The sequence below is a fragment of the Sus scrofa genome, chromosome 15 (assembly GCF_000003025.6).
Source record: "Sus scrofa isolate TJ Tabasco breed Duroc chromosome 15, Sscrofa11.1, whole genome shotgun sequence".
NCBI classification, from domain to species: Eukaryota; Metazoa; Chordata; class Mammalia; order Artiodactyla; family Suidae; genus Sus; species Sus scrofa.
In genome coordinates, this window is record NC_010457.5 from 76,669,613 (window position 1) to 76,695,889 (window position 26,277).

Here is a 26,277-nt window from a genome sequence, read left to right on the forward strand (position 1 = left end):
ATTGGAAAGTCTTGTGGTGTGTGGTAAAAAACACATAACGTGAAATATACCTTTCTAATAGATTTTTAAGTGTAGAGCATGGTATTGTTTACTGTTGTTGGGGATATGGCTTGGATCTTCAGTGTCGAAAAATGAGACACATGAACACAGGGAGATCTCGACAAGGCTCTTTACTTCTGCAGAAGGGCGCAAGTGCTCAAAAAGCACGCGCAAAGAAGAAAAGACCTATTTATCCCTTAACGTAGGTGATGTACCTGTCCCCTTCCCATTGGTCAGGTCAAGGCGCACATTCTTCTTGGTTGGCTAATTTGAAACAAATTGTTAACTGGGAGAAGAGGGAAAGAGGAGTTGGGGGTCGCAGGAAGACGTTTCAGCCAAAACTGGAGTAAAATGGAGTAACCAAGATTTCCTTTGGTAGAAAAGACACTGTGTTACTTTCCACACTGTCAACTTAGAAAATATGCACAACCTACAAGTTGAGAGTTAAGTTTTATTTGGGGCAAAATTAGGACTAGATAGCACAGGAGGTAGGATTTCGGATAGCTCTGAAATACTGTGCCAAAGAGGTATGAGGGGATGTCTGTATATACGTGATTTTGGTGAAGAGATGAGGTACATGTAACCAAGCACACACTTTATAGCCAGTTACTGCCAGTCATGAGGAGCAGACGTCACCATGAAGGATTTTAGTGCCTTTCTAGATATGAGGCAATGCAAGAATTGAGCTCATTAAACCCTCTCCTGAAAATATCTAATTATCCGAACACCTGTTCTGCCAGTTTTCCCAGAGCACAGAGTGCCTCACTCCTGATCTCCACCCTGAGCTCCTTTCAGGGGATGCTGAGGGTCAGCAGCTGCTGGGGCTCATGATTCAATCGTGTGGAGGCACGTGGCAAGTGCCAGCCTCCAGTTCACATTGCCATATGCACATTTGTGGACAGTAGATCTCTAGAATTTTTTCCTCTTGTATGACGGAAACTCTATAGTCATTGAATAATTTCCCTAGTTCCCTGTCCCCTCAGCCCCTGGCAACTACCCTCTCCTCCTTGTTTTTATGAATTTGACTGCTTTTGATACCTCATATAAAAAGATTCAAACAGTATTTGTCCTCCTGTGCCTGGCTTATTTCACTTAGCATAACACCCCCTGGTTCATCTGTGTTGGGCCAAATGGCATGATTTCCTTCTCTTTTAAGGCTAAATAAATATCCCATTGTAGGTACTCGCCACGTTTTCTCTATCCATTCACCTTTGATAGCTATTTAGTTATTTCCTCTACTTGGCTATTGGGAATAATGGGAGTGCAGATATCTCTTCAAGATTCTGTTTTCAGTTCTTTTGAATGAATACCCAGAAGTGGGACTACTGGATCATATGGCAGTTCTATTTTTAATTTTTTGAAGCACCTCTGTTCTTTTTTCCATAGTAGCTGCACCGTTTTTACATTCCCACTGACTGTACATCGGGTTCCATTTTCTCTACACCCTCACCAACACTTGTTATTTTTTGTTACTGTCTTTTATGTGGGGGAGGATTAATAATTTTCCCTGTATCTTTCTAGAGTCTTAGCCGAGACACCCCTGTGTTTAAAGACAGATTAACAAGAGAAAAACAAACAGGAGTTTAGTGACATAGGTACGTCCAGGAAAAACTAACTCCCCAAAATGACCCAAACCATCACAAGCTAAAGACAAAAGATGTTGGGGACTGGGGAGGCTGGTTATGAGAGGGGACTAGGAAAAGCACAATAAACAAGAGTAAAGTTGTTTTGCAAATTTAAATTCTTGTTTTCTCCATTGATAAGAGTTTCTAGAGGTTGAGAGTCATCCTTCTCTCTCTGGTACAGAGATGGAGAGACCCTTACATATGGAGATTCCCCTTGCAGATTTTTCTTACAAAAGAGTAATTTCTGCTCAGTTTTCAGAGCTTCACATATGTGTACTATTTTTTAGAAATAACCAAATTAAAATAATCACTATGGCAAAGGGGCATATTTTGCACCTCTTCATTTACAGTGGCCACCTTAACAAGTGTGAGGTGGTATCTCATTGTGACTTTGCTTTGCATCTCCCTGACTGCTGAGCATTTTTTCATATACGTGTGGGCCATGTGTATGTCATCTTTGGGTAAATGTCTTCAAAAGTTCTTTGCCCACTTTTAATGGGGTATTTAATTTTATTTTTTGCTAATGAGTTGTAGGAGTTCCTTATATATTTTGGAAATTAAACTCTTTTTAGATATATGGTTTGCAAATATCTTCTGCCATCTATTGGTTGCTTTTTCCCTCTGTTGATAGTATCCTTTGCTGTGCAGGAAGTTTTAGTTTAATATAGCCCCAGTTGTCTGTTTTCATCTTTGTTGCCTGTGCTTTTGGCAACACAGGAAATCATTGTCAAGACCATTGTTATGAAGCTTCCCCCTCTATGTTTTCTTCTCAGAGTTTTATATCTTCTAGTCTTATATTTAAGCCTTTAGTCCAGTATGAGTTGATTTTTGAGTATGGTGTAAGGAAGAGTTTCAGTTTCATTCTTTTGCGTGTAGATGTCCAGTTTTCCCAATACCATTTGTCAAAGAGATAATCCTTTCTGCATTTGTAGTCTTGGCACCCATGTCAAAGATTATGTGACCATATATGCATGGGTTTATTTTTGGGCTCTCTGTTCTGTTCCATTGGTCTGTATATCTATTTTCATGTCAGTACCATTTTGCCATATTGTTTTACTAAGTATAGCTTTATAATACATTTTGGAATCAGAAGGTATAAGGCCTTCAGTGTCTTCGTTCCTTCTCAGGATTGTTTTGGATCTTTGGAGTCCTTTGTGTTTCCATATGAATTTTAGGAATTTTTTTTCTGTTTCCCCAAAAATGCTACTGAGATTTTTGATGGGAATTGCACTAAACCTGTAGATATCTTTGAATAGGGTGAACATTTTAACAATATTAAATTTTCTAGTTTCTGAGCCACCCCAAAACATGCCACTTTGGCATAAAGATTAAAGTTGAAGGCATTTGAGAAGAAGCAAATACAGGAAAAGCTCTCTGCCTTCATCCATTTGCCCAAAAGCAGGGTATAAATTTGTAAAAATGTACCCCCCTCTCCTCTCTACAAAGAATGACAGAAGTTAATCTCCAGAGACAACTCTAGACCCTTATCAGCCCAGAGATAACACCAGAGGAATCTATATAACAAATTAGCCCTTATCTTTTCTTAGCTTCACCATATATTTACTTTCCCACAGTTTCCTGCCTCTAGAAACTCAAAGTCCTTTTCCTTTGTCTTGTCACTTATCTATAAATGTATTGTTCTTTTGTTAGGATGTTATGTAAGCCCAAGTTCTAACCCTCTCTTTGAGTTACTCATCACTAAACACTCCTGTGTATATGTATGATGAGTGCATTAATAAACTTCTGATTGTTTTTCTCTTGTACTATCCTTCTTTCAGTCTAAGTTGCAGGGCCCCAGGCAATGAACCTAAGATAAACAGAGGAAAAATATTTTCTTCTTCCTCCACAATGGAATAGCTTTCCATTTATCTGTGTCTTCTTTAGTTTCTTTCAGGAATATTTTCTAGTTTTCAGTGTACAGGATTTTGCATCCTTTGTTAAGTTTACTCCTAAGAATTTTATTGTAAATGGGATTGTTTTCTTAACTTTCTTTTCAGATTTTCATTTTTAGTGTATAGAAATGCAACTGATTTTTTTAGATGTTGATTTTGTATGTTACAACTTTGTTAAATTCATCTGTTTAGCAGATGTGTGTGTGCATGTATGTTACTTAGAGTTTTCTATATATGAGATAATGTCACCTAGAGAGACAAAAGAGATAATTTCCTTTCTTCCTTTAAGATTTGGATGCCTTCAGTTTCTATTTCTTGCCTAATTGACCCTAGCTGGACTGCCAGCACTATGCTGAATAGAAATAGTGAGAGTAGATATTCTTGCCTTGTTCCTAATCTTTGAGGGAAAACCTTTCAATTTTTCACTGTTAATACGTGAGTTGTAGGCTTTTTATATATGGCCATTTTACGTTGTACTAATTTCCTTCTCTTCCTACTGTAAGAGAATTTGAGACTTTTTGTCTTTTTTTATTTGCTTATTAAACTAATATAAATTCAGAGTTCCCATCATGGCTCAGTGGTTAACGAATCCGACTAGGAACTATGAGGTTGCGGGTTCAATCCCTGGCCTCGCTCAGTGGGTTAAGGATCCAGCATTGCCGTGAGCTGTGGTGTAGGTGGAAGATGCAGCTGGGATCCTGCGTTGCTGTGGCTCTGGTGTTGGCTGGCGGCTATAGCTCCGATTAGACCCCTAGCCTGGGAACTTCCATATGCCACAGGGGTGGCCCTAGGAAAAAAAAAAAAGACACACACGAAAAAAACTAAATTCAATTTATATTATAAATTATTTATGACCTATTATTATAGTTTTCTTATCATTTGTATCATTTAATATTCAAAATTCAGATTTTTCCAATTTTTTCAAATTTAGTGCAGATCATTTAGAACATTCTGGGAGTTCCCAGTGTGGCTCAGTGGGTTAAGAACCTAACATGGCATCTGTGAAGATGCAAGTTTGATCCCTGACCTCACTCAGTGGGTTAAAAATCTGGCATTGTCGCAAGCTGTTGTGTAGATCATGGATGCAGCTCAAATCCAGTGTTGCTGTGGCTAATGTGTAGGTCTCAGCTGAAGCTCCAGTTTGACCCCTAGCCTGAAACTTCCATATGCCACAGGTGCAGCCATGAAAAGAAGAAAAAAGAAAAAGAACATTCTGAAAAATACAAGGACACAAAAGGAAAAATTACTCCTTATAGTATTCTTAAAGTTGTGTTAACTTCTTTGTTTTTTTTGCTCAGGTAATTTGGCTCAGACAAGAGCCAGGATAACAGCAGCCTCAAGGTCTTTGCCTCCACATTTCAGCGCTGGGAGACCCAAGGTGAGTAGTAGGTTTGTACTCAAAATACTGTGGCCCACAAGATGTTTCCACCGTAGGGATTATGCTTGGTGGGCAACATTAATTGCCTTTATCTGGGCAATCTGAAGAGAGATTGACGGCATTTAGGAATCGGAGGTTAGGAAATTTGAAACAACATCATGGAATCCTTTGCAATTCTGTGTCGGGGGGAAAAAGCTTTTCCTCTATCCTCTTAATTTCAGTCTCTGGGGGACTGTGAATTAAACTCAAACTGACAAATAAGCAAGAGAAAAAAATACCCATTTTAGTCATATACATACAGAGTTCACTAAAAAAAAGTGACCCAAAGGGAAAGTTAGATTTTAGGGCTTATACACCATCTTAATAGGAGATGAAGAGAGGAAGGAGGACATTTCTGGGACAACAAAGGACTTTGGGGAAAAATAAATCGTTCTTTAGGAGACTAGATGGGAGGCACAATATGACAGTGTCTATTTAGGCATTTCTTATCTCAGTGCTGACTTCTCATCTCTGGTGATAGGAATCAATCTTCCCTGATTACTAAACTCCCAGGGAGGGAATTGATGACAACTGAATTCTTTTGGGAGGCTCTGCTTTTAGGCAGATAAGGGGAATTCAGAAAAAGCTTCTTCTCACAACTGTTGACTCTTACATGTCTTTAATTCAAAATAATCCTTATGCCACTGTGGCATAGTCTAGACCCCTTCACCGGATTCTCAGAAAAATCACTTAAGGTACAGAACAATAACACTTGAAAATACAGTTCATCTAGGAAGAGATAAAGCACTTTTCCTTGAAGCTATCACCAACCTGCAGAGGAAGATGACAAATGGAGTTAGCAGGGAGGAAAGAAAGCAAACCCTTCTCTGTTGCTCTGCCTTGCTCTCTGAAAAATGAGCAGTGCACTTGTCCGTGCAAAGGGCATGTTAGAAGGGTTACTAAATATCCTACTGTAAAATATTTTGAACTGTTCCATCCTTCTGGCTACTGTTTAACAAGAATCTCAAGGACTGGATGGTTAATATTTATTTGAATATACTAACACCGAGAAACAACGATCCTAAAGGTGATGGAAAAATAAACAGATCACATCTCTCAATTTTCCTACCTTTTTGTTTATATTGAATATTAAATTATTTATTTATTAAAGAATAAGCCATATAGCCACACATCATACTGTTAAATATTACCACCAAATTAATACAGACATACACACTCCTTCTAAGAATATAAGTCATGCACATAATAGGGATTCAGATCATCTTTGTTAAGATATTTTTTAAATCTTGTTTTATCTATTTAGGGTCACACTTGCTGCATATGGAGGTTCCCAAGCTAGGGGTCGAATTGAGCTACAGCTTACACCACAGCCATAGCAATGTGGGATCCAAGCCAAGTCTGCGACCTACATCACAGCTCATGGTAACGCCGGATCCTCAACCAACTAAGCGAGGCCAGGGATCAAAAAAACCTGTGTCCTCATTGATACTAGTCAGATTCATTTCCTCTGAGCCATGATGGGAACTCCTTTGTCGAGAATTTTTATACGCACATTGTTAATACGATTCTGTAGAATACTTTTTAACCTTGTGGTAAGATATTAGGACTATTTAAAAAGAGTTATATGGGCCCCTAGAAGAGATTTACAGAGGAGTTTCACTGGTTCTGAGAGCCTCCTGATATTAGATATAAAATTCTGTTTGTGTTAAATACAGTTGATTCTCATTACTCATGAGTTATATTCTATTAACTTACTGTGAACATTGAATCAGCAAATACTGAAGCGTTGCTCCTAGAGGAAATACACAGTTAGGTTTGTACCAGCCTCTGGCCACAATTTTGTCAGTTGATTAATACATAATCTTGTATTATGCATATTTCTATTTAAACACATCTTATTTAATACAGTTGACCCTTGAACACAGGGGTTAGAGCATCAACTCTCTGCACAATCAGAAACCCACATATAACTTTATAGTGGGTTCTCCATACCCACAGTTCTGCAGATGCAGAATCAGCCAACCATAGATCGTGCAGTAGTATTGTATTTACCACTGGGGAAAAAAAAATCTGTGTGTAAGTGAATCCATGCAGTTCAAACCTATGTTGCTCAAGGGTCAACTATATATTCTTACAAAGAATTAATTATATGCAGTATTTCTTTGTATAAAACAATATTTCAAGTACAGTATTTGTGTCATCGAACTCAAGGCCAACAGCACTATAACTCGTGCCTGAATGAAGGTTATCTAACACAGAAATGGTCTACAACAAATACATTACAACCTTCTAACACTTAGCACTTCAGCCTGTGATTAGGGGTTATTTTTGCACAAAAATGCAAAAATCGTGGCACTTAAGTAGACCTTGTAAAAGACACGTGTTTATAGCATGCGAGCTGAAATCACAAGGTAAGAGTATCACCTTGTTCAGCCTCCGCTGAAGCATGCACATCAGTTGTCTCAAAGGTTGCACCGCTCTGCTTGTCTGCAAATGACCATGAAAGCATTGCGAATATTGATTGATTTGGAGGTTACAAATAAGTTTCAGCAAGTAGGCAAATTCACGAATATAGAATCTGCAAATAATGAGGATCAACTACATATGTGTTTTTTGGGGACATTGACTTCCACCAGATTCTAAAAAGGATCATAACACGAAAGATGAAAGACTACTGTGTAATATTCTCTGTTAGTCCATGTTCCCCTCCTTTCCTCAATTTGATTTTTGACTGCTGGATTCTTCCAAGACCTGTTCCCCGGCCTTCCACACTCAGTATCAGCATGTTATCTCCCTCTCTGCACTGCCTTCCTGAGAAGTGTGCCCTCTAGTGTGTGGTTTATATTTAACATCGTTACTATAAATGGGTATAATGTGAGGTGAAAATGACTAGAGATTTATTTTCACTGGGAAAGAAGATGAATTGAAAGTTCTAATCAAGGCATCAGAAAATATGAAGGGTAACAGCAATTTTAAAAAAACAACAACAAAAATCTTGGTGTTCCAACTGTGGCACAATAGGATCGGAAGCATCTCTATAGCTTTGGGATGCAGGTTAGATCCCTGCATGGCACAGGCACAGTGGGTTAAATGATCCATTATTGCCAGAACTGTGGTGTAAGATTTCAAGGGTGGCTCAGATCTGATCCCTCCTGGGAACTACATATGTTGCAGGGAGGCAAAAAAAAAAAAAAAAGAAAAAAGAAAAAAGAAAGAAAGAAAACAAAACTCCATCACTCCCTCTCTGCCTTATCTAGGACAAAATAGCAGAGGTGGCCTTGCAGGAAGCTGGCCAACACATTTAGCACCCCCACATGGCAATCTTGTTCTCCTGTTCACTGCTATGGAGGTTTTTGAGAAGAGTGATGCTTTAGGGACTTTTTTTTTTTTTTTTTTTTTTTTAAGAGATGGATCACTTGATAGCAGTAACAATTCTTTACAAGAGGTCTTGTCAAGAAGATAAATATAAATACTTCTGATGTTTTAGGATGCACGTAGTGGGTACTTACCAGACCAGGGAAATAACGCTTTGGTTTTTCATTTATCGTTGAAATCTGGATGGTTTGTGAGACTTTTTGGAGTCTATGTCTTTATCCTAGAGCAAATTTAGTTGATAGAGGAGGCAAATCTTTTTAGTAATACCATGCTTTCAAACTGGTTTGATAAGTTATAACAAGCCACACAGAAAGGCAGTATAATGTTTAAGAAATAGGTTTTAGAATCAGAGCTGGGTTCCAGTCAAGGCAGGGCCAGTTACTAGCTGTAGGACATTGGAAAATGTACCTAAAGATCTCTGAGCTTTAACTTCGTCATTAAGTAGAATAGGAGTAATAATAGCGCTTACCTCATAGGGTCCTTCTGAGAATTCAGTGACATATGTCGGTAAAGTGTTTAGTACGGTGATTTCATGTCGGAAACAATACATGTTTTATTGCATTTTGATAACCATCTAAAATTCCATGTGTGGAGTCCACATTTATATGGAAGCTTGCTCATTTCCTGTGGGCTTGTACCACAATTTGTAAGGCTGTACCTGACTACTTTGAAGGCTAACCAGCACCACCCACAAGGAATAGGGCAGGACATTTGTCATGTAGGCTTTCTTGACAAAGCAAGCTTGCTCAGCTCCAGCTGGCTTATATTGTCATATAAATTGGTGGTGTAGAAGAAGAGTATCCTGGGTTAGACAGATGATGGTTTTTCCAAAATATCAGTTTTACCAATCCTTTTGAAATTGGTTTCATTGGAAGTATTTTCTCTGCTGCTAAATAAAAGGATTTCCTTGCTGTGTACATGGGAGCAAGGACTCATCTTATTCTCTGGACCAAAACCCTACATCCCTAATATTGATCACTAAACTAAAATTAAATCAAGCATAGTAATGATGGAAGAGGGACTGACTGACCCTTGCCTGTGTGCAAGGCCGTGGTTTTTACTAACGAGGCGAATAGAGGCTTTGAGAATCTCAGTAACAAGTCCAAGTCCACCCAGTTGGTAAATGGAGGAGCCAGAGTTTGAACAGGTATATCCAATCCCAAACTCTGCTCTGTAGCACCTAGTCCCTAAAGCCTAGGCAGCTTTTCTAGTCTCTTTTCCTGCCATCCAAGGTAAGAACTTATACAGTGCTGTGGAGAAGACTGTTTGTTGTTGTTGCTGTGAAATCCCCACCTTTGGAAAGAACTGTTTGCTAGATGATGACCTCAGTAGAAATCTACTTTCTGGATTGTTTCCAAGAGACTTTTTTCTTTTTTTAATTAAATGACACTACCATTAAGTAAATTAGCTCAGAACGAGGAGCTCTTAGGGTAGACAACAATCTTCTTATCTCTTTTGAATTTTTTTTGAGTTCTGTGGAGTTCAGGGTGAGCCCAGTGCAAACAGAGGTCTCCAATTTTGAAGGGCCAAGCAAAGCACCTTCTGGCGTATCCCTTGTCCAAAGTGAAATTCCCCGATAGATCCACTCCTCATACAGGAGAACCTTGTGACTATGCAAATATGCAAGATCCTTGACCAACCCGAGACCTTTCCAAAATCTTAAAAGATACCCCAATCGTGTATTACTTTATTCTTTAAAATATTGCACTAAATATGTGGGTGATGAATTATAGATAAGTATTAACATTCCCAAGTTACATATAACACAGAATAGTTAACTTCCCAAGAGTTAACTCTGGATGTGATTACAAGGATAGACTGTAAAGCTATGCTGGGTTGTTAGACAGAAGAGCCCACCAGTCCCGTAACTTGGATTGCTAATTGGTGCTTCATTCTGTATTTTTCCAATTTGCTGCAGAGGATGGGTGCTGATCTTGAAAATAATACATATCACACTTTTAAAATTATGTCTTAACCGAATTAATATACGTTGAAGATTTTTCTGATCACTAAACTGTTAAATTCTCAAATGCCTAGAGTCCTCTGTATGTTCTGAGGAAGGGTAACAGGTAAATTCTACTAATAAGAGAAATATGGATGCGCTTTTCAGCTGCCCTTTCACAGAGCATTAGAGCCTGAGGGGCTGGCACTGGCTGGCTAGTTTGAGTTAAAAGGGAGGGAAAAGCAGGGTTCAGAGCAAACTGTGGTTCATCAGGGAGAATCTCTGAATAAAAAGAAGTAGTGGGGAAATTCCTGAAAGTTGTGTGTATGCCTGTGCATGTACGTATGAAGGTCAGATGGGAGAAAGAAAATGAGAAAGAATGTTTAGGAAAACTTTCAGAATTTACAGTTTGGCCAAAGGAAGACCCTAGCCAAGATATTTTTTCCTTAGTCCTGCTTATCTTTCCCCAAACTTCATCAGCTCCAAGTCAAGGTGAGATGTGGGAGAAACCTTCCATGTGGCCCCTGTAGATACCTTGGAGAGTATGCCATAGGGCCTCTGCAGGTGGGGGAGGGGTTATCTACGTTTTTCTTTTTTTCTGTGTGACAGCAGCCTTCCTTCTCAACACAGCTTTCAGGTCCTCCTTTCTCATTAAAAAAAAAAAATTTAAAAATTAAACCTACAGGCAGTTTTACTGTTGCTACAGTTGCATCCCAATGAAGTGATGGCTTTGGGAACATATCCAGTCTGCCGCCTAGAGAAAGAAAGCTCACTGGCCCCCTCCCACCCCACATTGCTTCACTCAGACATACCCTCGTGTTCCTGCTTGCGATTTAGGTTGCTTTTATAGTTTTTGAAAAAACAGCTCCAGGTTTATTCCCCTTCTTCAACAGACCTGTTTTCATTATCCAAGCCAACTGAAGCATTTTCTTCCATTTTACATACAGTCTCTTAGATGCCCCTTGAGGTAAACCTCATTATTCACCTGCCTCCCTTTGCCCCCATCCTTTCTAGCACCCACTTTTCACTTTTGTTGAACAAGGCTGTAGACATCCTCACCCGAGGGGAGGTGACTGCCTGGACAGCAGTCCACTGAGCGGAACAAACGTGCTGACAGCAGCATTTTCCAGTTCAAATGTTCCTGCTTCATACCCTTGCCACCTGTTCTGAGCAGATGGGAGGCTGCCACTGTGGAGGAGGCTAAAACGCAGTTCATGCGCTCTGCAAACCAAATAGCTTTGTGTGTGCAGGATCTGGGGTTTATTGCTGCAGTAAAATGATAAAAATAGGGTGCTTGCACTTGTTTGCTACAGTTGTTTTCATTTATAAATTCCTCCCAGTCAGCCCAGGTAGTTGGAACAGGTGATTAGGAACAGTATCCCATGTTCACTTAGGAACCGACGGAGGCAGGAGGGGTGTGGCACTGTCTGGGTCTGTTGACAGGAAAGCTACAGAGCTCACCTAATTCCCTGTCATTCAATAAAATTAGGAGATTGGGACTGACATATACACACTACTATATATAAAAGAGATAAGTAACAAGGACCTACTGTATAGCACAGGGAAATCTACTCAATAGATTAATAACCTGTATAATAACATATGTGGGAAAGAATATGAAAAGGAATGGGTATATGTATAACTGACTCATTTCGCTGTACCCCTGAAACTAGCATAACTTTGTAAGTCAACTATCCCCCAATAAAATTTAAAAAAAAATAAAAAAACAAACCCTGGCTCTGGGCCCCATGTCTTTGTAATTGCCCAGCCTCACGGATCATTGCCCAGTTTTCTTTTGAGAAATAGTTTGGTCTCCTGTGACATTATTGGAGAGCTTAGCAGTGGCCCATTGGAACATGGAGAAATACAGAAATAACATTGATGGGGTCTCGTACTGAGACCATACAGTACGTTCGAGAGCGTGGTCATTGTCAAGAGAATAGAACAGTAGAAATTCTGCTTTCTTTTGGATGTCCTTAAAGCTTCTCTCCATAGTATATACTGTTGTATCCTAAACATCAAGGCCCCTCAGATATTTGACTTTTCAGATTTTGGAAACGCCAGGAAGTGAATTATCTATATCCTCAAATGGCTTCCTTCTGCCTGTGCTCCAGGTGGACACACTGGAGGTGATACGGCATCCAGAAGAAACCACCAGCATGAAGGGGCAGACCGTGGCTTCTTACTTCCGGGTATGGACTCTTCTTGTTCTATCTTCCACCTGTTTCCAGAAAGGACTTGCCAGCCTTTGCCGTGAGAGGCCCAGATACCACAGAGTTACTGAAACAAATGCAAAGCTCAAGGGTCAATTAAGAAAGGTGGGGTGAGGGGAGAGAAGCATCAGAGCAGGTAGCCTACTTTGGAGGACAGTGTTCTCTGATATCAGAAAGACCAGACGACATCTCAGGTGTCTACAGAGGGCCCTCCCTGCCGCTAGCACATAACCCTGTCCACTGAAGGTGCTGATTCTGTTAGCATCTGAGTTGCTTCTCGGCCTTAAAGCTACTGGAGTCAGCCACTTTTCCAGCATATTTACTGAGAAGTAAAGTAGTTAATAAAATTCCAGAAGGTGGCTTATCAAGTTCATGAGATAATATATCTTAGCTTCACCTTACTTTCCTGGATTGAATTGACCCATTCCAAGTCCCATTTGCCTGAGCAGAAATGGAGGGTCAGGTGGACCATGAGCTGGAGTTGCCAGACAGGTTGAATGGCAGGGCCTGGGAGCCAGCACGCAGGGAATGAATGTTCTACCAAAAGCTAGCAGATTCATGAAAGATCTAAAACCAAGAAGTCTGACCTATCCAAGCATGCAGATTAGAATTGGCTTCAGAATTGTGGACTATAGGCATTCCTGTTGTGGCACCAGTGGAAACGAATCTGACTGGTATCCATGAGGATGCAGTTTGATCCCTGTCCTCACTCAGGGGATTAAGGATCCGGCATTGTCATGAGCTGCGGTGTAGGTCACAGATGCAGCCCAATTCCCACATTGCTGAGACTGTGGTATAGGCCAGCAACTGTAGCTCCAATTCAGCCCCTAGCCTGGGAACTTCCATATGCTGCAGGTGCAGCTGTGAAAAAAAAAAAAGAAAAGGATTATAGGTTACAGGGGCCCAGAGATCCTGGGGTCTAGTGCTTCTTCTACACAGTGATCCCAGATACAGCTTCCCTGGAATGTGGGCTTTCAGTTCCTGTTTCATCTCTTTCATGGTTGGACTTTTCTAACTGACACTTATTTCTTATCTTGAGATCTACCTGCTTCTGTGCCTGTAGTGGCTTTGTTGCATCCTCCATGTGTGTGTCCCACGGAGGCTCTGGTTGACTCTGTAAAATCATCCTCAGGATCCCGGAGTTTCCTGCTGTGGCTCAGCAGGTTAAGAACCTGACTAGTATCCATGAGGATGTGGATTTGATCCCTGGCCTTGCTCAGTGGGTTAAGGATCCAGCATTGCCCTGAGCTGTAATGTAGGTCTCACATGTGGCTCAGATTCCAAATTACTGTGGCTTTGGTGTAGGCCGGCAGCTGTAGCTCCAATTCCCTAGCCCAGAAACTTCCATATGCTGCAGGTATGGCCTTAAAATCAACAATAACAACAAAACTAGAGTCCCTCTTCCAGAGAAGAAGTCCCTGGCTTACAATGTTTAGAAATACATCCATGACAACCCGTTGAGTGTCCTCAAAATGCGGTTCCTAAGTGCTAAATCTGAGGAAAAAGACATGTTGCCAAGCTAGGTAATATCATTTTGGATCAGTAGGGTATAGGATTATGAAATAATGGGATTGACTTGACGTGTGGCTTGTAATTGCCCTGAGGACAAGTCCAAAAGAGAAGATGCCCAGTGGGTGCCAGTGAGGAGCCGGGAACTCCTCTCAGCTTTTCCATGTGCTCTCTGAGCTCTACACAGCCACTAGGTGGATATTAGCACATCTTCATTATAATCACCCTTTGGAGCCAAGGATCTTATTTTCTTTGCCCTCTTTGTTTTTCTTTTTTTTTTTTTTTTCCTTTGGTCTCCATTATTACCAATGGCATTGGTAAGATTTGCTTGTGGTTCTTATGTTGAAGAGGCAACCGACCCCTTCTCTGAAGCCGTTCATTTTATTCTTTATTTTATTTTATTTTTGTTTTGGGGGCCGCACTCAAGACATAATGGAAGTTCCCAGGCTAGGGGTTGAATCGGAGCTATAGCTGCTGGCCTACACCACAGCCACAGTAACACAGGATCCGAGCCGTGTCTGTAACCTACACCACAGCTCACAGCCAACGCTGGATCCTTAACCCACTGAGCAAGGCCAGGGATTGAACCCAGGGATTGAACCTGCATCCTCATGGATTCTAGTCGGGTTCGTTATGGCTGCACCACGACGGGAACTCCTGAAGCTGTTTGTTTTAAATGCAGATACAGCCGATGGCAGGTCAGCTCAGAATACTAGCGACAAGCTAGTTGTGGTGAACTTACAAGATAATCTTAAACAAGTTCTTAGACAGCTGAATTTCTGCCAAATGGGATAGTGCTTGGCACCAGATGATGTTTAAAGAATGCTTTTGAATCTGCAGCTATAAGCACTTGTCAAAACTTATACTGTTATTTACTTTTGCTGGGTTCTTGTTTAGCCTCAAATGTGCCATGAGTTGTTTATAAGCCAACACACTGCTCTGGAGGCCCAGCAGGCCTGTGTTGTAATTATCCATTACGGCAGTGGTACCTCATCTCGTGTGGGTTTTTTCTTCCCCTGGTAGTATTCTCTGATGGACCTGCTCTCCAAAATGGTGGTGGGACAGCCCCACTTTGTACGCTGCATCAAGCCCAATGATGACCGAGAGGCCCTGAAGTTCTCCCAAGACAGAGTGCTGGCCCAGCTCCGTGCTACAGGGATCCTGGAGACAGTCAGCATCCGTCAGCAGGGGTATTCCCACCGCATCCTCTTCGAGGAGTTTGTGAAAAGGTCAGGCCGGTCGGTATCTTGGGACACACATTACGTCAAATACAGTTCTGCCAAGGCCATTCTTCACCCCCAGAATTGCTCCTTCTGCCCACTGGCCTCCAAACACGTAGCTGGCTTGTTACCAGCTGCCACTGACTTGCTTAAATGCTGTGTTTCTGTTGTGTTCCAACTCAATTACAGTGATCTGGAGGCCAGGTTAAACTCCTTTCTGATCACATTTGTCTATAGATATGTATCTGTTGTATATCCTTAGGTTTTGAAATCTCCAGGTTTTTAATTGCCCTGATGAAAGCATCCCCCACGAATGGGTCAAGATTCTGGCAAAGGCAGATGCACCCAGACACCCACTCCTCTCCCAGGGTCTGGCACAGTGTAATCTGGCAGCTCACGTCTACAGAGCACCTAAAATGTATCAAATGTGTCATCTCCTTTGATCCATACAACAGCCCTATAAGCTAGGCTTTATTATTATCCCCTTTTATAGAGGAGGAAATTGAAGCACAGAAGGAAATTTAAGAGATTTTGCAAAGGTCCCGTGTTCATAATGGTAGAGCCAAAATTGGAACCCTAGGCAATCTGGCTACAGCAGCCACACTTTTAATCTCCTCAGTCTTTACATTTAATAAATGTTTATTGAGATAAATTGCCGTAGAGCTTTCTAAACCCAGAAACTGCCTTTATCTTAGAGTGAAATGCTGCTTCTTTCTGAACAGCTGCCATAGGTATGCCTTGCATATGCGTATGATTACAGGTACAACTGTCACAAAACTTTCGGTGAAGAAATAAGGAAGAACAAAAGCAAAAAATCCACCGTCTCTGAGAAGCACTACTGTCTGAGGATATCCAGAGAGGAAAATTAGAATTCATTATAAATCTGCTGCACCCATCAGCCATCTTTAGTCCTTTGACCAACATTCTCAAACTTCTGCCCAAAGTCATTTTTCCAATTTTTCCCCAAGGGAAGAATGGATCCTAATAAGGCAGGTCGCTTTATCAGGTCTTCTAAATGCCACTAAATTCCACGGAGAAGAAAGTGCAAAAGAACATTCCTTGCAATGGGAACTTTCCAACTAAAAATAAGTACAAAACAACTTTTTAAAATGAAGTGTCTTTGAGGCTCTTAAATGTGGAGGTGGAACAAAACCAAAAAAGATTATTTTAGCTCATGAATGTGACTAGTCAAGTATTTTTAGCCACTAAGTGTTGAATACACAAAAATATTTAAGAAAACAGGTCAAATGCTAAACAGATTGACACTTTTTTGTTCACGATCAGAAAGCCATTAGGCAAGTATGAGCAAGAGTTTCAAAATGTCAGTAAATCTGAGGGTATCAAAGATTCCAGAGCCCGCAAGTTAATTGGTATTTTGATCCTTTTGAGCAACTTAACAACAAAATGGATGAGTTAGCAGTTTTCCCCCTTGATGTTATTCAACAAATAGGTGCGCCTCTTATCTTTCTGTTCAGGAGCGCTGTTTTGTAAACTCCTAGCAGGAAATATGCAGACAAAACAATCAAAGGCAGGGCTTATCAGGTGGAGGTAAATAAAAGATAAAGGCTTGTTTAATGTTACTCTTTACCTTTTTGTATTTGCTGGCACTCAGGACTGAAATCCTGACGTGCACACCTGAAAGGCAGTGTTTTGAGGATTATGTTGTCGGGTTCTCAGATGGGGAAGGGCTTCCCCACGTCACCCAAGTCTGCAGAATGGGCCAAACCTAAAATACACCCTTGTCCCATCATCCTTTAGTTTTTAGCAAAATGACTTGGAAGTGTTATTCCTCCCTAGGTTTCCATCTATGAAGCCTTCAACGAAAGGGTTGTTTCTAACACCCAACCACCCTTCCTTCCTTCCTTTCTTTTTTTTAATCTTGTTTTTTTTTGTTTTTTGTTTTTTTTTTTTAGGGCCAAACTTGCAGCATATGGAGGTTCCCAGGCTAGGCTTGAATCAGTGCTGTAGTATTAGGATCCAAGCTGAGTCTGTGACCTACACCACAGCTCATGGCAACACCAGATCCTTAACCCACTAAGGGAGACCAGGGATCGAACCTGTATCCTCATGGATGCTAGTCAAATTTGTTTCTGCTGAGCCACAATGGGAACTTCAACTTCTTCTTCTTCTTTTTTTTTTTTTTAACACCCTTTCATCTGTGAGCCCAAGTGGGTTGGAAGCATTTATCTGTTCTCAGGTGGCATGAAGGAGGCCACCTGACGGTGCTGAACAGGTAACTGAAACCTGAAAGTCATACTGTTGAGACATCATAGAAAATGATTTTGTGGCCAGTGAGCTTAAATATGGTTCAGCAGAAAATCTGCACTGGGGCACACACACCATACCTCCATGTGTGTTCTGATAAAAGTCTGAAGGATCAGACAGCACATTTAGTTCAAAGTCCTATGGTTTGTTTCTTAAACTATCATAGTAAATAGTAAAATTTAGTGAGGAGATTGGAGTTCTTGTTTCATTTTGTACATAGTAATTGGCGGATAACCTAATATTTCTATAAAAGATGTCTCATCATCTGCATGTTAAGAAGACAGAAATACACAGAAAGTTCCCTAAAGATTTTCAGAGACTGAATGCAGATTCCTGGGCCTTGGCCTCTGAGTCTTGGAGAAAGGCCCACATCTCCAATCGAGCTCACAGGAGGGACAACAGCATCTCCTGGGACCCAGTTCATAACAGATGTTAAATCAATGTCTGTTGAACAAAGTGACACTCTTACCTCTTTTCTTTCATCAACAGCTTTCATTTCTTCTCACAATGGCTTGAGAGCCATGGAGCCCTGGTGTCTCCTTCATCTCATTCTTTCTTCTGTCCCTCTACTTTATATCCTCCAGTAATCTAGGTGTTATCTTTATCTTCTCACTTTCTTCAAACAGTCCATCAAAAGTCCTGCCAACTTTACTGTTAAAGTTTCTCAACCAAGTTCTCTTGGGAATCTCCCCATCCCTTCTCCCAAGGCCTTTTAAATAGTAGTAATAGTAATAATTTAATAGCAACAGCTTCATTGAGATAAAATGCACATATAATAAAAATCATCCGGAGTTCCCATCGTGGTGCAGTGGTTAACGAATCTGACTAGGAACCATGAGGTTGTGGGTTCGATCCTGCCCTTGCTCAGTAGGTTAATGATCCGGTGTTGCCGTGAGCTGTGGTGTAGGTTGCAGACCCGGCTCAGATCCTGCACTGCTGTGGCTCTGGCGTAGGCTGGCAGCTACAGCTCCGATTAGACCCCTAGCCTGGGAACCTCCATATGTCGCGGGAGCGGCCCAAGAAATGGCAAAAAGACCGAAAAAAAAAAAATCGTCCTTTTAAAGTACTCTTTGGTTTCAGGATATTCACAGAGTTGTGCAGCCATCACCACCGTCTATTCTGAGCATGTTTTCATGTGCTTACTGGTCGTGTATCATCACCTTGGAAGAAATGTTGATTTTACCCATTTATTTGTTGATTTTTATATACTCTGGACACTAGACCATTATCAAATATGACTTGCAAATGTTTTATCCCATTGTATGAGTTGTCTTTTCAATTTCTTGACGGTTTCTTTTAAAGCATGAAAGTTTTTAATTTTGGTGAAACACACTTTTTCTATTTTCTTTTGTTGGTAATGCTTTTGGTATCATATCTAAGAAGCTATTGCTTAATTGGTTTTCTTCTAAGGGTTTTATAGCTTTAGCTCTTATATTTAGATCTGTGGTCCACTTTGAATAATTTTTGTGTATGGTATGACATAGGCATCCAGCTTAATTATTTTGTGCATAGATATTGAGCTCTCCCAGCACCATTTGTTGAAAAGACTATTATTTCCCCTGTTGAATTATCATGGCATCCTTGTTAAAAATCAGTGGACCATAAATTGATCATAAGTTACTTTTGAACTCTCAGTTCTACTCCACTGGTCTATATCTATTCCAAGCCTTTTAAAGCATTTTTGTCCTGCCTATGCTATTTGCCAAAGAGCCACCATAATACAATTTACCTAAATTTCCTATCTAATCATGTTGCTTTCCTTGATTAAAGTCCTTACTTGAATTGACCATCCAGATCTCCTCTAGGTGACACAGCCCCTCTGCCTGATATAGGGGAGTCTCCCTAACCTGGACCCTACCCACCTTTCCAGTCTGTTTTCTCTTGTCTTCCTACCTCTCAGCTCACACTCCAGCAAAACTGAACTACTTATAGTTCCATAAACATCCCATGTCATTCCATGCTTCTTTGTTTTTGCTCATGTTATGCTCATGCTATATTGCCTGAATCCCCCTTCTCCAAGTTCTCAGTCAGCTGACTTAACCAGGCTAATCCTTGCTCATTCCTTAGGAATTTGAATAGTTATTATTTGCCCTGAAACACCCTCCTTAACTTTTCCAGGCTGAGTTAGGAGCCCCTTGGGTGTACTTCATCAGTAGCACTTACTACATTGAGGTGGAAAGTAGGTCTCTGTCTCTTACCTTGACATTAATCACCTGAAAGGCAGGGATATTTTTCAGCCAACTTCATATCCGCACTGTCCAGCACAGTGCCTGATAAAAATTAGGTGTTCAATAAATATTTATTGAGTTGAATCAAACTCTTATTCCTTCTTATCATCTCAATCCTCTTTTTTTACTTTTTTAAAATTATAGTTGATTTACAATGTTCTGTCAATTTCTGCTATACAGCAAATTGACCCAGCCATGCATATATATACATTCTTTTTCTCTTTTTCTGCATTATCTTCCATCATGTTCCACCACAAGTGATCAGATATAATTCCTGTGCTATACAGCAAGATCTCATTGCTTATCACTCCAAATGTAATAGTTTGCATCTACCAACCGCAAACTCCCAGTCCATCCCACTCCTTCCCCCTTTCACTTAGCAACACAAATCTGTTCTCCAAGTCCATGAGTTTTTCTTTTCTGTAGATAGGTTCATTTGTGCTGTGTATTAGATTCCATATGGTATTTGTCTTTCTCTTTCTGACTTACTTCATTAGTGTGAGAGTCTCTAGTTCTATCCATGTTGCTAAAAGTGGCATTATTTTATTCTTTCTTATGGCTGAGTAGTATTCCATCGTGTCTATGTACCACAGCTTCTTAATCCATTCACCTTTTACCATCTTCTGACTGATTTTTTTGATACTTGTGGTTTTGAAGTGCATGACAGGCCTGGGAGCTAGCTTTGTTGAGGTTAAATTGATTTGCATTGTAGAATAGAATCTAGATTGTTAGAGCATAGGATTTCAGGCAAGTGATAAGTAGCTCTCCATCAAGAAAAGGTAATGAACCATAATAAGTTAATAAAAAGCCTCTAACTTAGCTTGAAAATGCTGTTATTAGAGTTTAATGATTAAAAAGGTGACATTTAAACAAATTTGCCTTCCTTCTGTCTACGACAAACATTGTGTGGGTTTTTTTGTTTGTTTGTTTTGTTTTTCCTTCCCCAAAAGAGACCAACTTCACAGGACAAGGGAGATTATCTGTTCAGGCTCCTTTTGGCTTTTGAGCCTCTTTTCTGTTGTCTCACCACCTCTCAACTCACACTCTAGAGAAGAAGGAATCAAAGTTCCCTAGCACAGCACAACATATGCCTATTAAGGCAGTATCTATAAAAGTAGGTAGCTTACCTGGTGTATTAGTCAGGAATCTTTCAATAACAAGTGATAATTCCAATGAGTTGAAGCAAAATTTAAAAGGGAGTGATGTATTAGCTTACATAACTAGGAAGTTTAAAGATATGTCTGGATCCAGGGTATCAAGCAATTTTATCAGACCATTATCTTCCTTTCAGCAGCTTTGCTTTTCCCTCTTTTGAGTTTTTTGTCAGCTAGGCAGTTCTTCCTCACATGTTGGCAGAGATGGTCCATGGAAGCTCCTGCAGGAAGCCTCCTAAAGGCATAGCAACATTAGTAGCTAGAAAGTTCCTAAGAGTTCCCTTACAAGGAACCCTCTGGTTGTCCCAGCTTGGGTGACAGGCCCATGCTTAAACCAGTAGCTGTGCCATGGGGAATGATTGGCAGGGTCTTTGGTCAAGTGCCAGGGGATGGAGTCAGCCTCATTTGAACCATGGTCTAAAGGGCTCTGTTAAAGGAAGGAGAAGAGGAGGATGGATAGGCTGAAACAATAGGTATCCATTATCCCCGTTTGATCACTCCATACCCTGGAATCAACTGTAACAGTGCAGAAAGGTCCACCCAACCCAGGTAGCTATTTACCTAGAGGAGGGCTTTCATTTAGAATTTTCTAAGAAGAATAAAATTTTGTTGACAATAGCAGTAGTTGGAAAGTTGGAATAAGAACTGTATACAGTTTACTAAGTTAAACTAAGCATAGTTGGCTTTTTGTCCTGGGATCGGTCTGTCTTCCTTCCTCCCTCCTCCCTTGCTTTCTTTCATTCTTTTTGTCTTTTGAATCATGGCTATACAGTAGGTTTCTGCAGTTTCCAGCTCTACTTCACCAAGGAATTAGAAAAAAACTCATGATCTATTCTGGCCCAGTTTGAATTCACCTTCTTGCATTTTTGACACTTTTCTCTGATCTTCATGTATGGGTCATGATGTTCTTGTCCCCACATAGGACTGTGTTGGATATCACTTTCCTTTGTCAAGCTCTCTCTCCTGGCCTCTATTTGTACTCTGCCTATAGTCTTTAGTAATTACTTTGCTCAAAAAGGCTGTGCTTCCCTTTCATACTATAGGAATTTAATTCTTGCCATTATTTAATATTCCTTTGACAAAGGGAATCTAAACTGAACTATACTTATCTATAGTGTAAGAGAGAGGACCCACAATACTTCTCACTGAGGACATCTCCAGAGTTGACCAACTGACTTTATTGGACTCTAGAGCAACCCTTTGAGATCCAGATATTTTTGCCAATGGGTCTGCAGCAACTCTGGACATCTACACATTTTCGAAGTTGACCATTGTTTTCAAATCTTTCATATTTGGACTTTGACCTTTGACTTCATGCTCATTTTGTATCCCTAGCATCTTGTATGGTGTGATGTCCAGTCCATGGCTGTGTTTAGTATTTCCCAAATGAGGGAATTAGCCAGGAATGTATCTGATTGTGAATAACAAACACTTTTAGTGGCTTAAACCAGAGTTTCTCAATCATAGCACTGCTGACATTTCAGACCAGATAATTCTTTGTTGTGGAAGCCTATTGCTGTGTCTTATAAGGTGTATAGGAGCATCCCTGGCTCCTACCTATTAAGATGCCAACAATTCTCAAGTTGTAACACTAAAAGTTGTCTCCAGATACTGCCAAATGTCCCCATGGAAGAGAGGGGCAATTTGCCCAAATCAAGAACCATTGTCAAACAGGTTGTTTTTCACAAAAATAGAGAGGTAAGCTATTTTTAATATTAGTTTAGCTATTCAGCGATGTCATTAGTGACCTGAATACCTTCTGACCTTTCATTCCTATTTTTTTTTAAATCTTCTTTAGGGATGGATTGGCTTATAGTCTTATGGTCATAAGATGGCTGTTGCCTCTCCAGGCATTATGTCTGCATTCAAGGCAGGAAGAAAGGAGAGGGTGGGATGAAAGGCTAAGTCAATTACATTTGTCCCATTTTATTAGGAAAGAAGACATTCTCCCAGAAATGATTTCACATAATCTCCCATTGGCCTGAACAGGGTCCTATGACCATTCCTTGCTACAGAAATGGGCTTAGAAAGTGGAGAACAAGAATCGGGCTGGAATATTGTCACCCAAAGAAAAATGCCTGTTCAGTTAGCCAGGAAGAGGTGAAAATGGAAATGGAAGAGGCACTAGTTACGCTTATCACAGAAAAGAAATCGAGAGTTTATGAATGGAATGAAGGAGTGACTGAATGACTAAGGGGCCGAATGTACTTGAATAAATACTTTCAGTTCTCATAACCCACTCATTTCTCACTCCTCGCTACCTAGCTTCTTCCTCAGGATTGTAATTTAAGAATTACGAAGTGCAGAAGAACCTGAGTCGAAGCAGGCAGGATATTGAGGACCCTTTCATCCCATTACCATGGAAAGGCAGTGTTTGCAGTTTTAAGCCTGCAACAGATTCTTTTAGTTCTTGCAAAGTGAGCTGAATATCATCAGTTATCACTGTGAAAACCTCGCCTTTGAGGACAGAGCCCCTAACATTCCCTTACAGAGACCCAGGGTGAGGACTGACTCATAGGACAGGAGTTGAGAGAAAAATCAACATCACAGAAGAATACAGACATCTCAAGAAAGACTGAAATCCAAATTTTAATTTTCAAAGGATAAAGCTTCTACCTTCCTCTCTGAGTAGTCAGTGGTGAATAGGAAACACAAATCCTGCAGAAGCTAGTATAGCAATGCCATGCCTTGGCCCTTATAGGACATCCCTGGATTTTTTTCTTTTTTTTTTTTTCATCTGTAACCATACAGGTGAGAGCCTCACATAAAATAGATCCTAATGTGCCATTCAGATAAGGTAGAATATCTGCAGCTAAGTGAATAGACTCCTCAGTGCCCTGCAAATTGATTTACACAGTAGCAAGGGACATGTTAAGAGATAATACTTAGGGAGGATAATAGGCAGCTTCAGATTTATGAGTGAAATATATTGCATGCTTATGTGCAGTCTCTGCATTCCCCCTCTAGGGGTAGCAGTTGAGGGGTGGCATTCTCTGAGAGGGGTGTCTCACAACTGCAGTCCTTGTATACTGTCATTCCCACCTTTTTGTTTGTTTGAGAGAGTGAGTTGCTCACTGCTCCCCAACTATGTGTGCGTGTTGTCTCCTATGTAGGTGAGGCTTGGATGACTTCTTTTCTCTCTTAACTCTTACATGACTGGTGCTAGAACCTTGGTTAGTGCAATAAAAAGCATTCTAAAATTACCTTTTATGATATCACTGAGAGACTCAAAGAGCTGGCCTGGTCCAACTTTCCCATCACAGATGAAAAGGCTGTGGTCAGAGAGATGCAGCAGCTTCCCCAAGGTCCCATCTCTAGGAGGTGACAGTACCAGTAACTGTCCAGGTTACTATGGGCTGAAGAGATTTCTGTGACCACCTCTCCATTCTCAGGGGGCAGTATGGGTTCACATTGGCCTTGACTGGCCGGAAGATCCCTCCTAACTTGTGTATAGATGATTCAAAATCCCAAAACTCATTCTTTTTTTTTTATATATAATTTTTTTATTTTCCCACTGTACAGCAAGGGGGTCAGGTTATCCTTACATGTATACATTACAATTGCATTTTTTTCCCCACCCTTTCTTCTGTTGCAACATGAGTATCTAGACAAAGTTCTCAATGCTATTCAGCAGGATCTCCTTGTAAATCTATTCTAAGTTGTGTCTGATAAGCCCAAGCTCCCAATCCCTCCCACTTCCTCCCCCTCCCATCAGGCAGCCACAAGTCTCTTCTCCAAGTCCATGATTTTCTTTTCTAAGGAGATGTTCATTTGTGCTGGATATTAGATTCCAGTTATAAGTGATATCATATGGTATTTGTCTTTGTGTTTCTGGCTAATTTCACTTAGTATGAGATTCTCTAGCTCCATCCATGTTGCTGCAAATGGCATTATGTCATTCTTTTTTATGGCTGAGTAGTATTCCATTGTGTATATATACCACCTCTTCTGAATCCAATCATCTGTCGATGGACATTTGGGTTATTTCCATGTCCTGGCTATTGTGAATAGGGCTGCAATGAACATGCAGGTGCACGTGTCTCTTTTAAGTAGAGTTTTGTCCGGATAGATGCCCAAGAGTGGGATTGCGGGGTCATATGGAAGTTCTATGTATAGATTTCTAAGGTATCTCCAAACTGTTCTCCATAGTGGCTGTACCAGTTTACATTCCCACCAGCAGTGCAGGAGGGTTCCCTTTTCTCCACAGCCCCTCCAGCACTTGTTATTTGTGGATTTATTAATGATGGCCATTCTAACTGGTGTGAGGTGATATCTCATGGTAGTTTTGATTTGCATTTCTCTTATAATCAGCGATGTTGAGCATTTTTTCATGTGTTTGTTGGCCATCTGTATATCTTCCTTGGAGAAATGTCTATTCAGGTCTTTTGCCCATTTTTCCATTGATTGATTGGTTTTTTTGCTGTTGGGTTGTATAAGTTGTTTATATATTCTAGAGATTAAGCCCTTGTTGGTTGCATCATTTGAAACTATTTTCTCCCATTCTGTAAGTTGTCTTTTTGTTTTCTTTTGGGTTTCCTTTGCTGTGCAAAAGCTTTTCAGTTTGATTAGGTCCCATGGGTTTATTTTTGCTCTAATTTCTATTGCTTTGGGAGACTGACCTGAGAAAATATTCATGATGTTGATGTCAGAGAGTGTTTTGCCTATGTTTTCTTCTAGGAGTTTGATGGTGTCCTGTTGTATATTTAAGTCTTTCAGCCATTTTGAGTTTATTTTTTGTGCATGGTGTGAGGGTGTGTTCTAGTTTCATTGCTTTGCATGCAGCTGTCCAGGTTTCCCAGCAATGCTTGCTGAATAGACTTTCTTTTTCCCTTGTTATGTTCTTGCCTCCCTTGTCAAAGATTAATTGACCATAGGTGTCAGGGTTCATTTCCGGATTCTCTATTCTGTTCCATTGGTCTGTCTGTCTGCCAAAACTCATTCTTTTAAGGTCCCACGCTTCTCACAGAGTCCACACTGCTGATAGCTGTCCTTTATCTATTCAAGTATCAGGAAAATTATTTCTGTAGTTGATTACTCTGCAAATTCAGCCTAAAATACGAGTGGTGATTCAAAAAATGGACACCAGAGGCAATATCACTCACACTGCTCTCCAAAGACACTGCATGGCAGCAGTAGTAAGCCCGGGCTGTCTTCTCTGATTTCCTTAACATCTGCTCTGTGGGTAGTCTCATGAGCTAATGCAGTTATAGCGATGAAGCCATGTAGAAAAAGAAGCAGAGGGAATAGTGGCCACGCTATGGAAATGGTACATGAAGAAATAATAAAGGAAACAAGAAAGATGTTTTGAAGGTATTAGTATCAGTGCACTTAGGAAGACTATCACTCTGAACTTTTGAATTGGCTGCCCAGCTTGCTCTATGACAATCACTGTCTAAATTACAACTCTATGCCCCTGCTTGGAGATTCCTTAAAACAA

The 26,277-nt window shown here is 40.5% G+C and overlaps 1 protein-coding gene across 3 annotated transcripts in view; it reads left to right on the forward strand.

Annotated features, from left to right (window-relative positions):
* The window catches only part of MYO3B (myosin IIIB), a 423,015-nt gene that overhangs the window by 237,184 nt on the left and 159,554 nt on the right, over positions 1 to 26,277 (forward strand). For all 3 annotated transcript variants that reach the window (XM_021076498.1, XM_021076497.1, XM_021076499.1), the window contains exons 23-25: positions 4,855 to 4,934; positions 12,366 to 12,443; positions 14,997 to 15,202. In XM_021076498.1, coding sequence (XP_020932157.1) covers positions 4,855 to 4,934; positions 12,366 to 12,443; positions 14,997 to 15,202 — 364 coding nt within the window. The remainder of the gene's footprint in view (positions 1 to 4,854; positions 4,935 to 12,365; positions 12,444 to 14,996; positions 15,203 to 26,277) is intronic.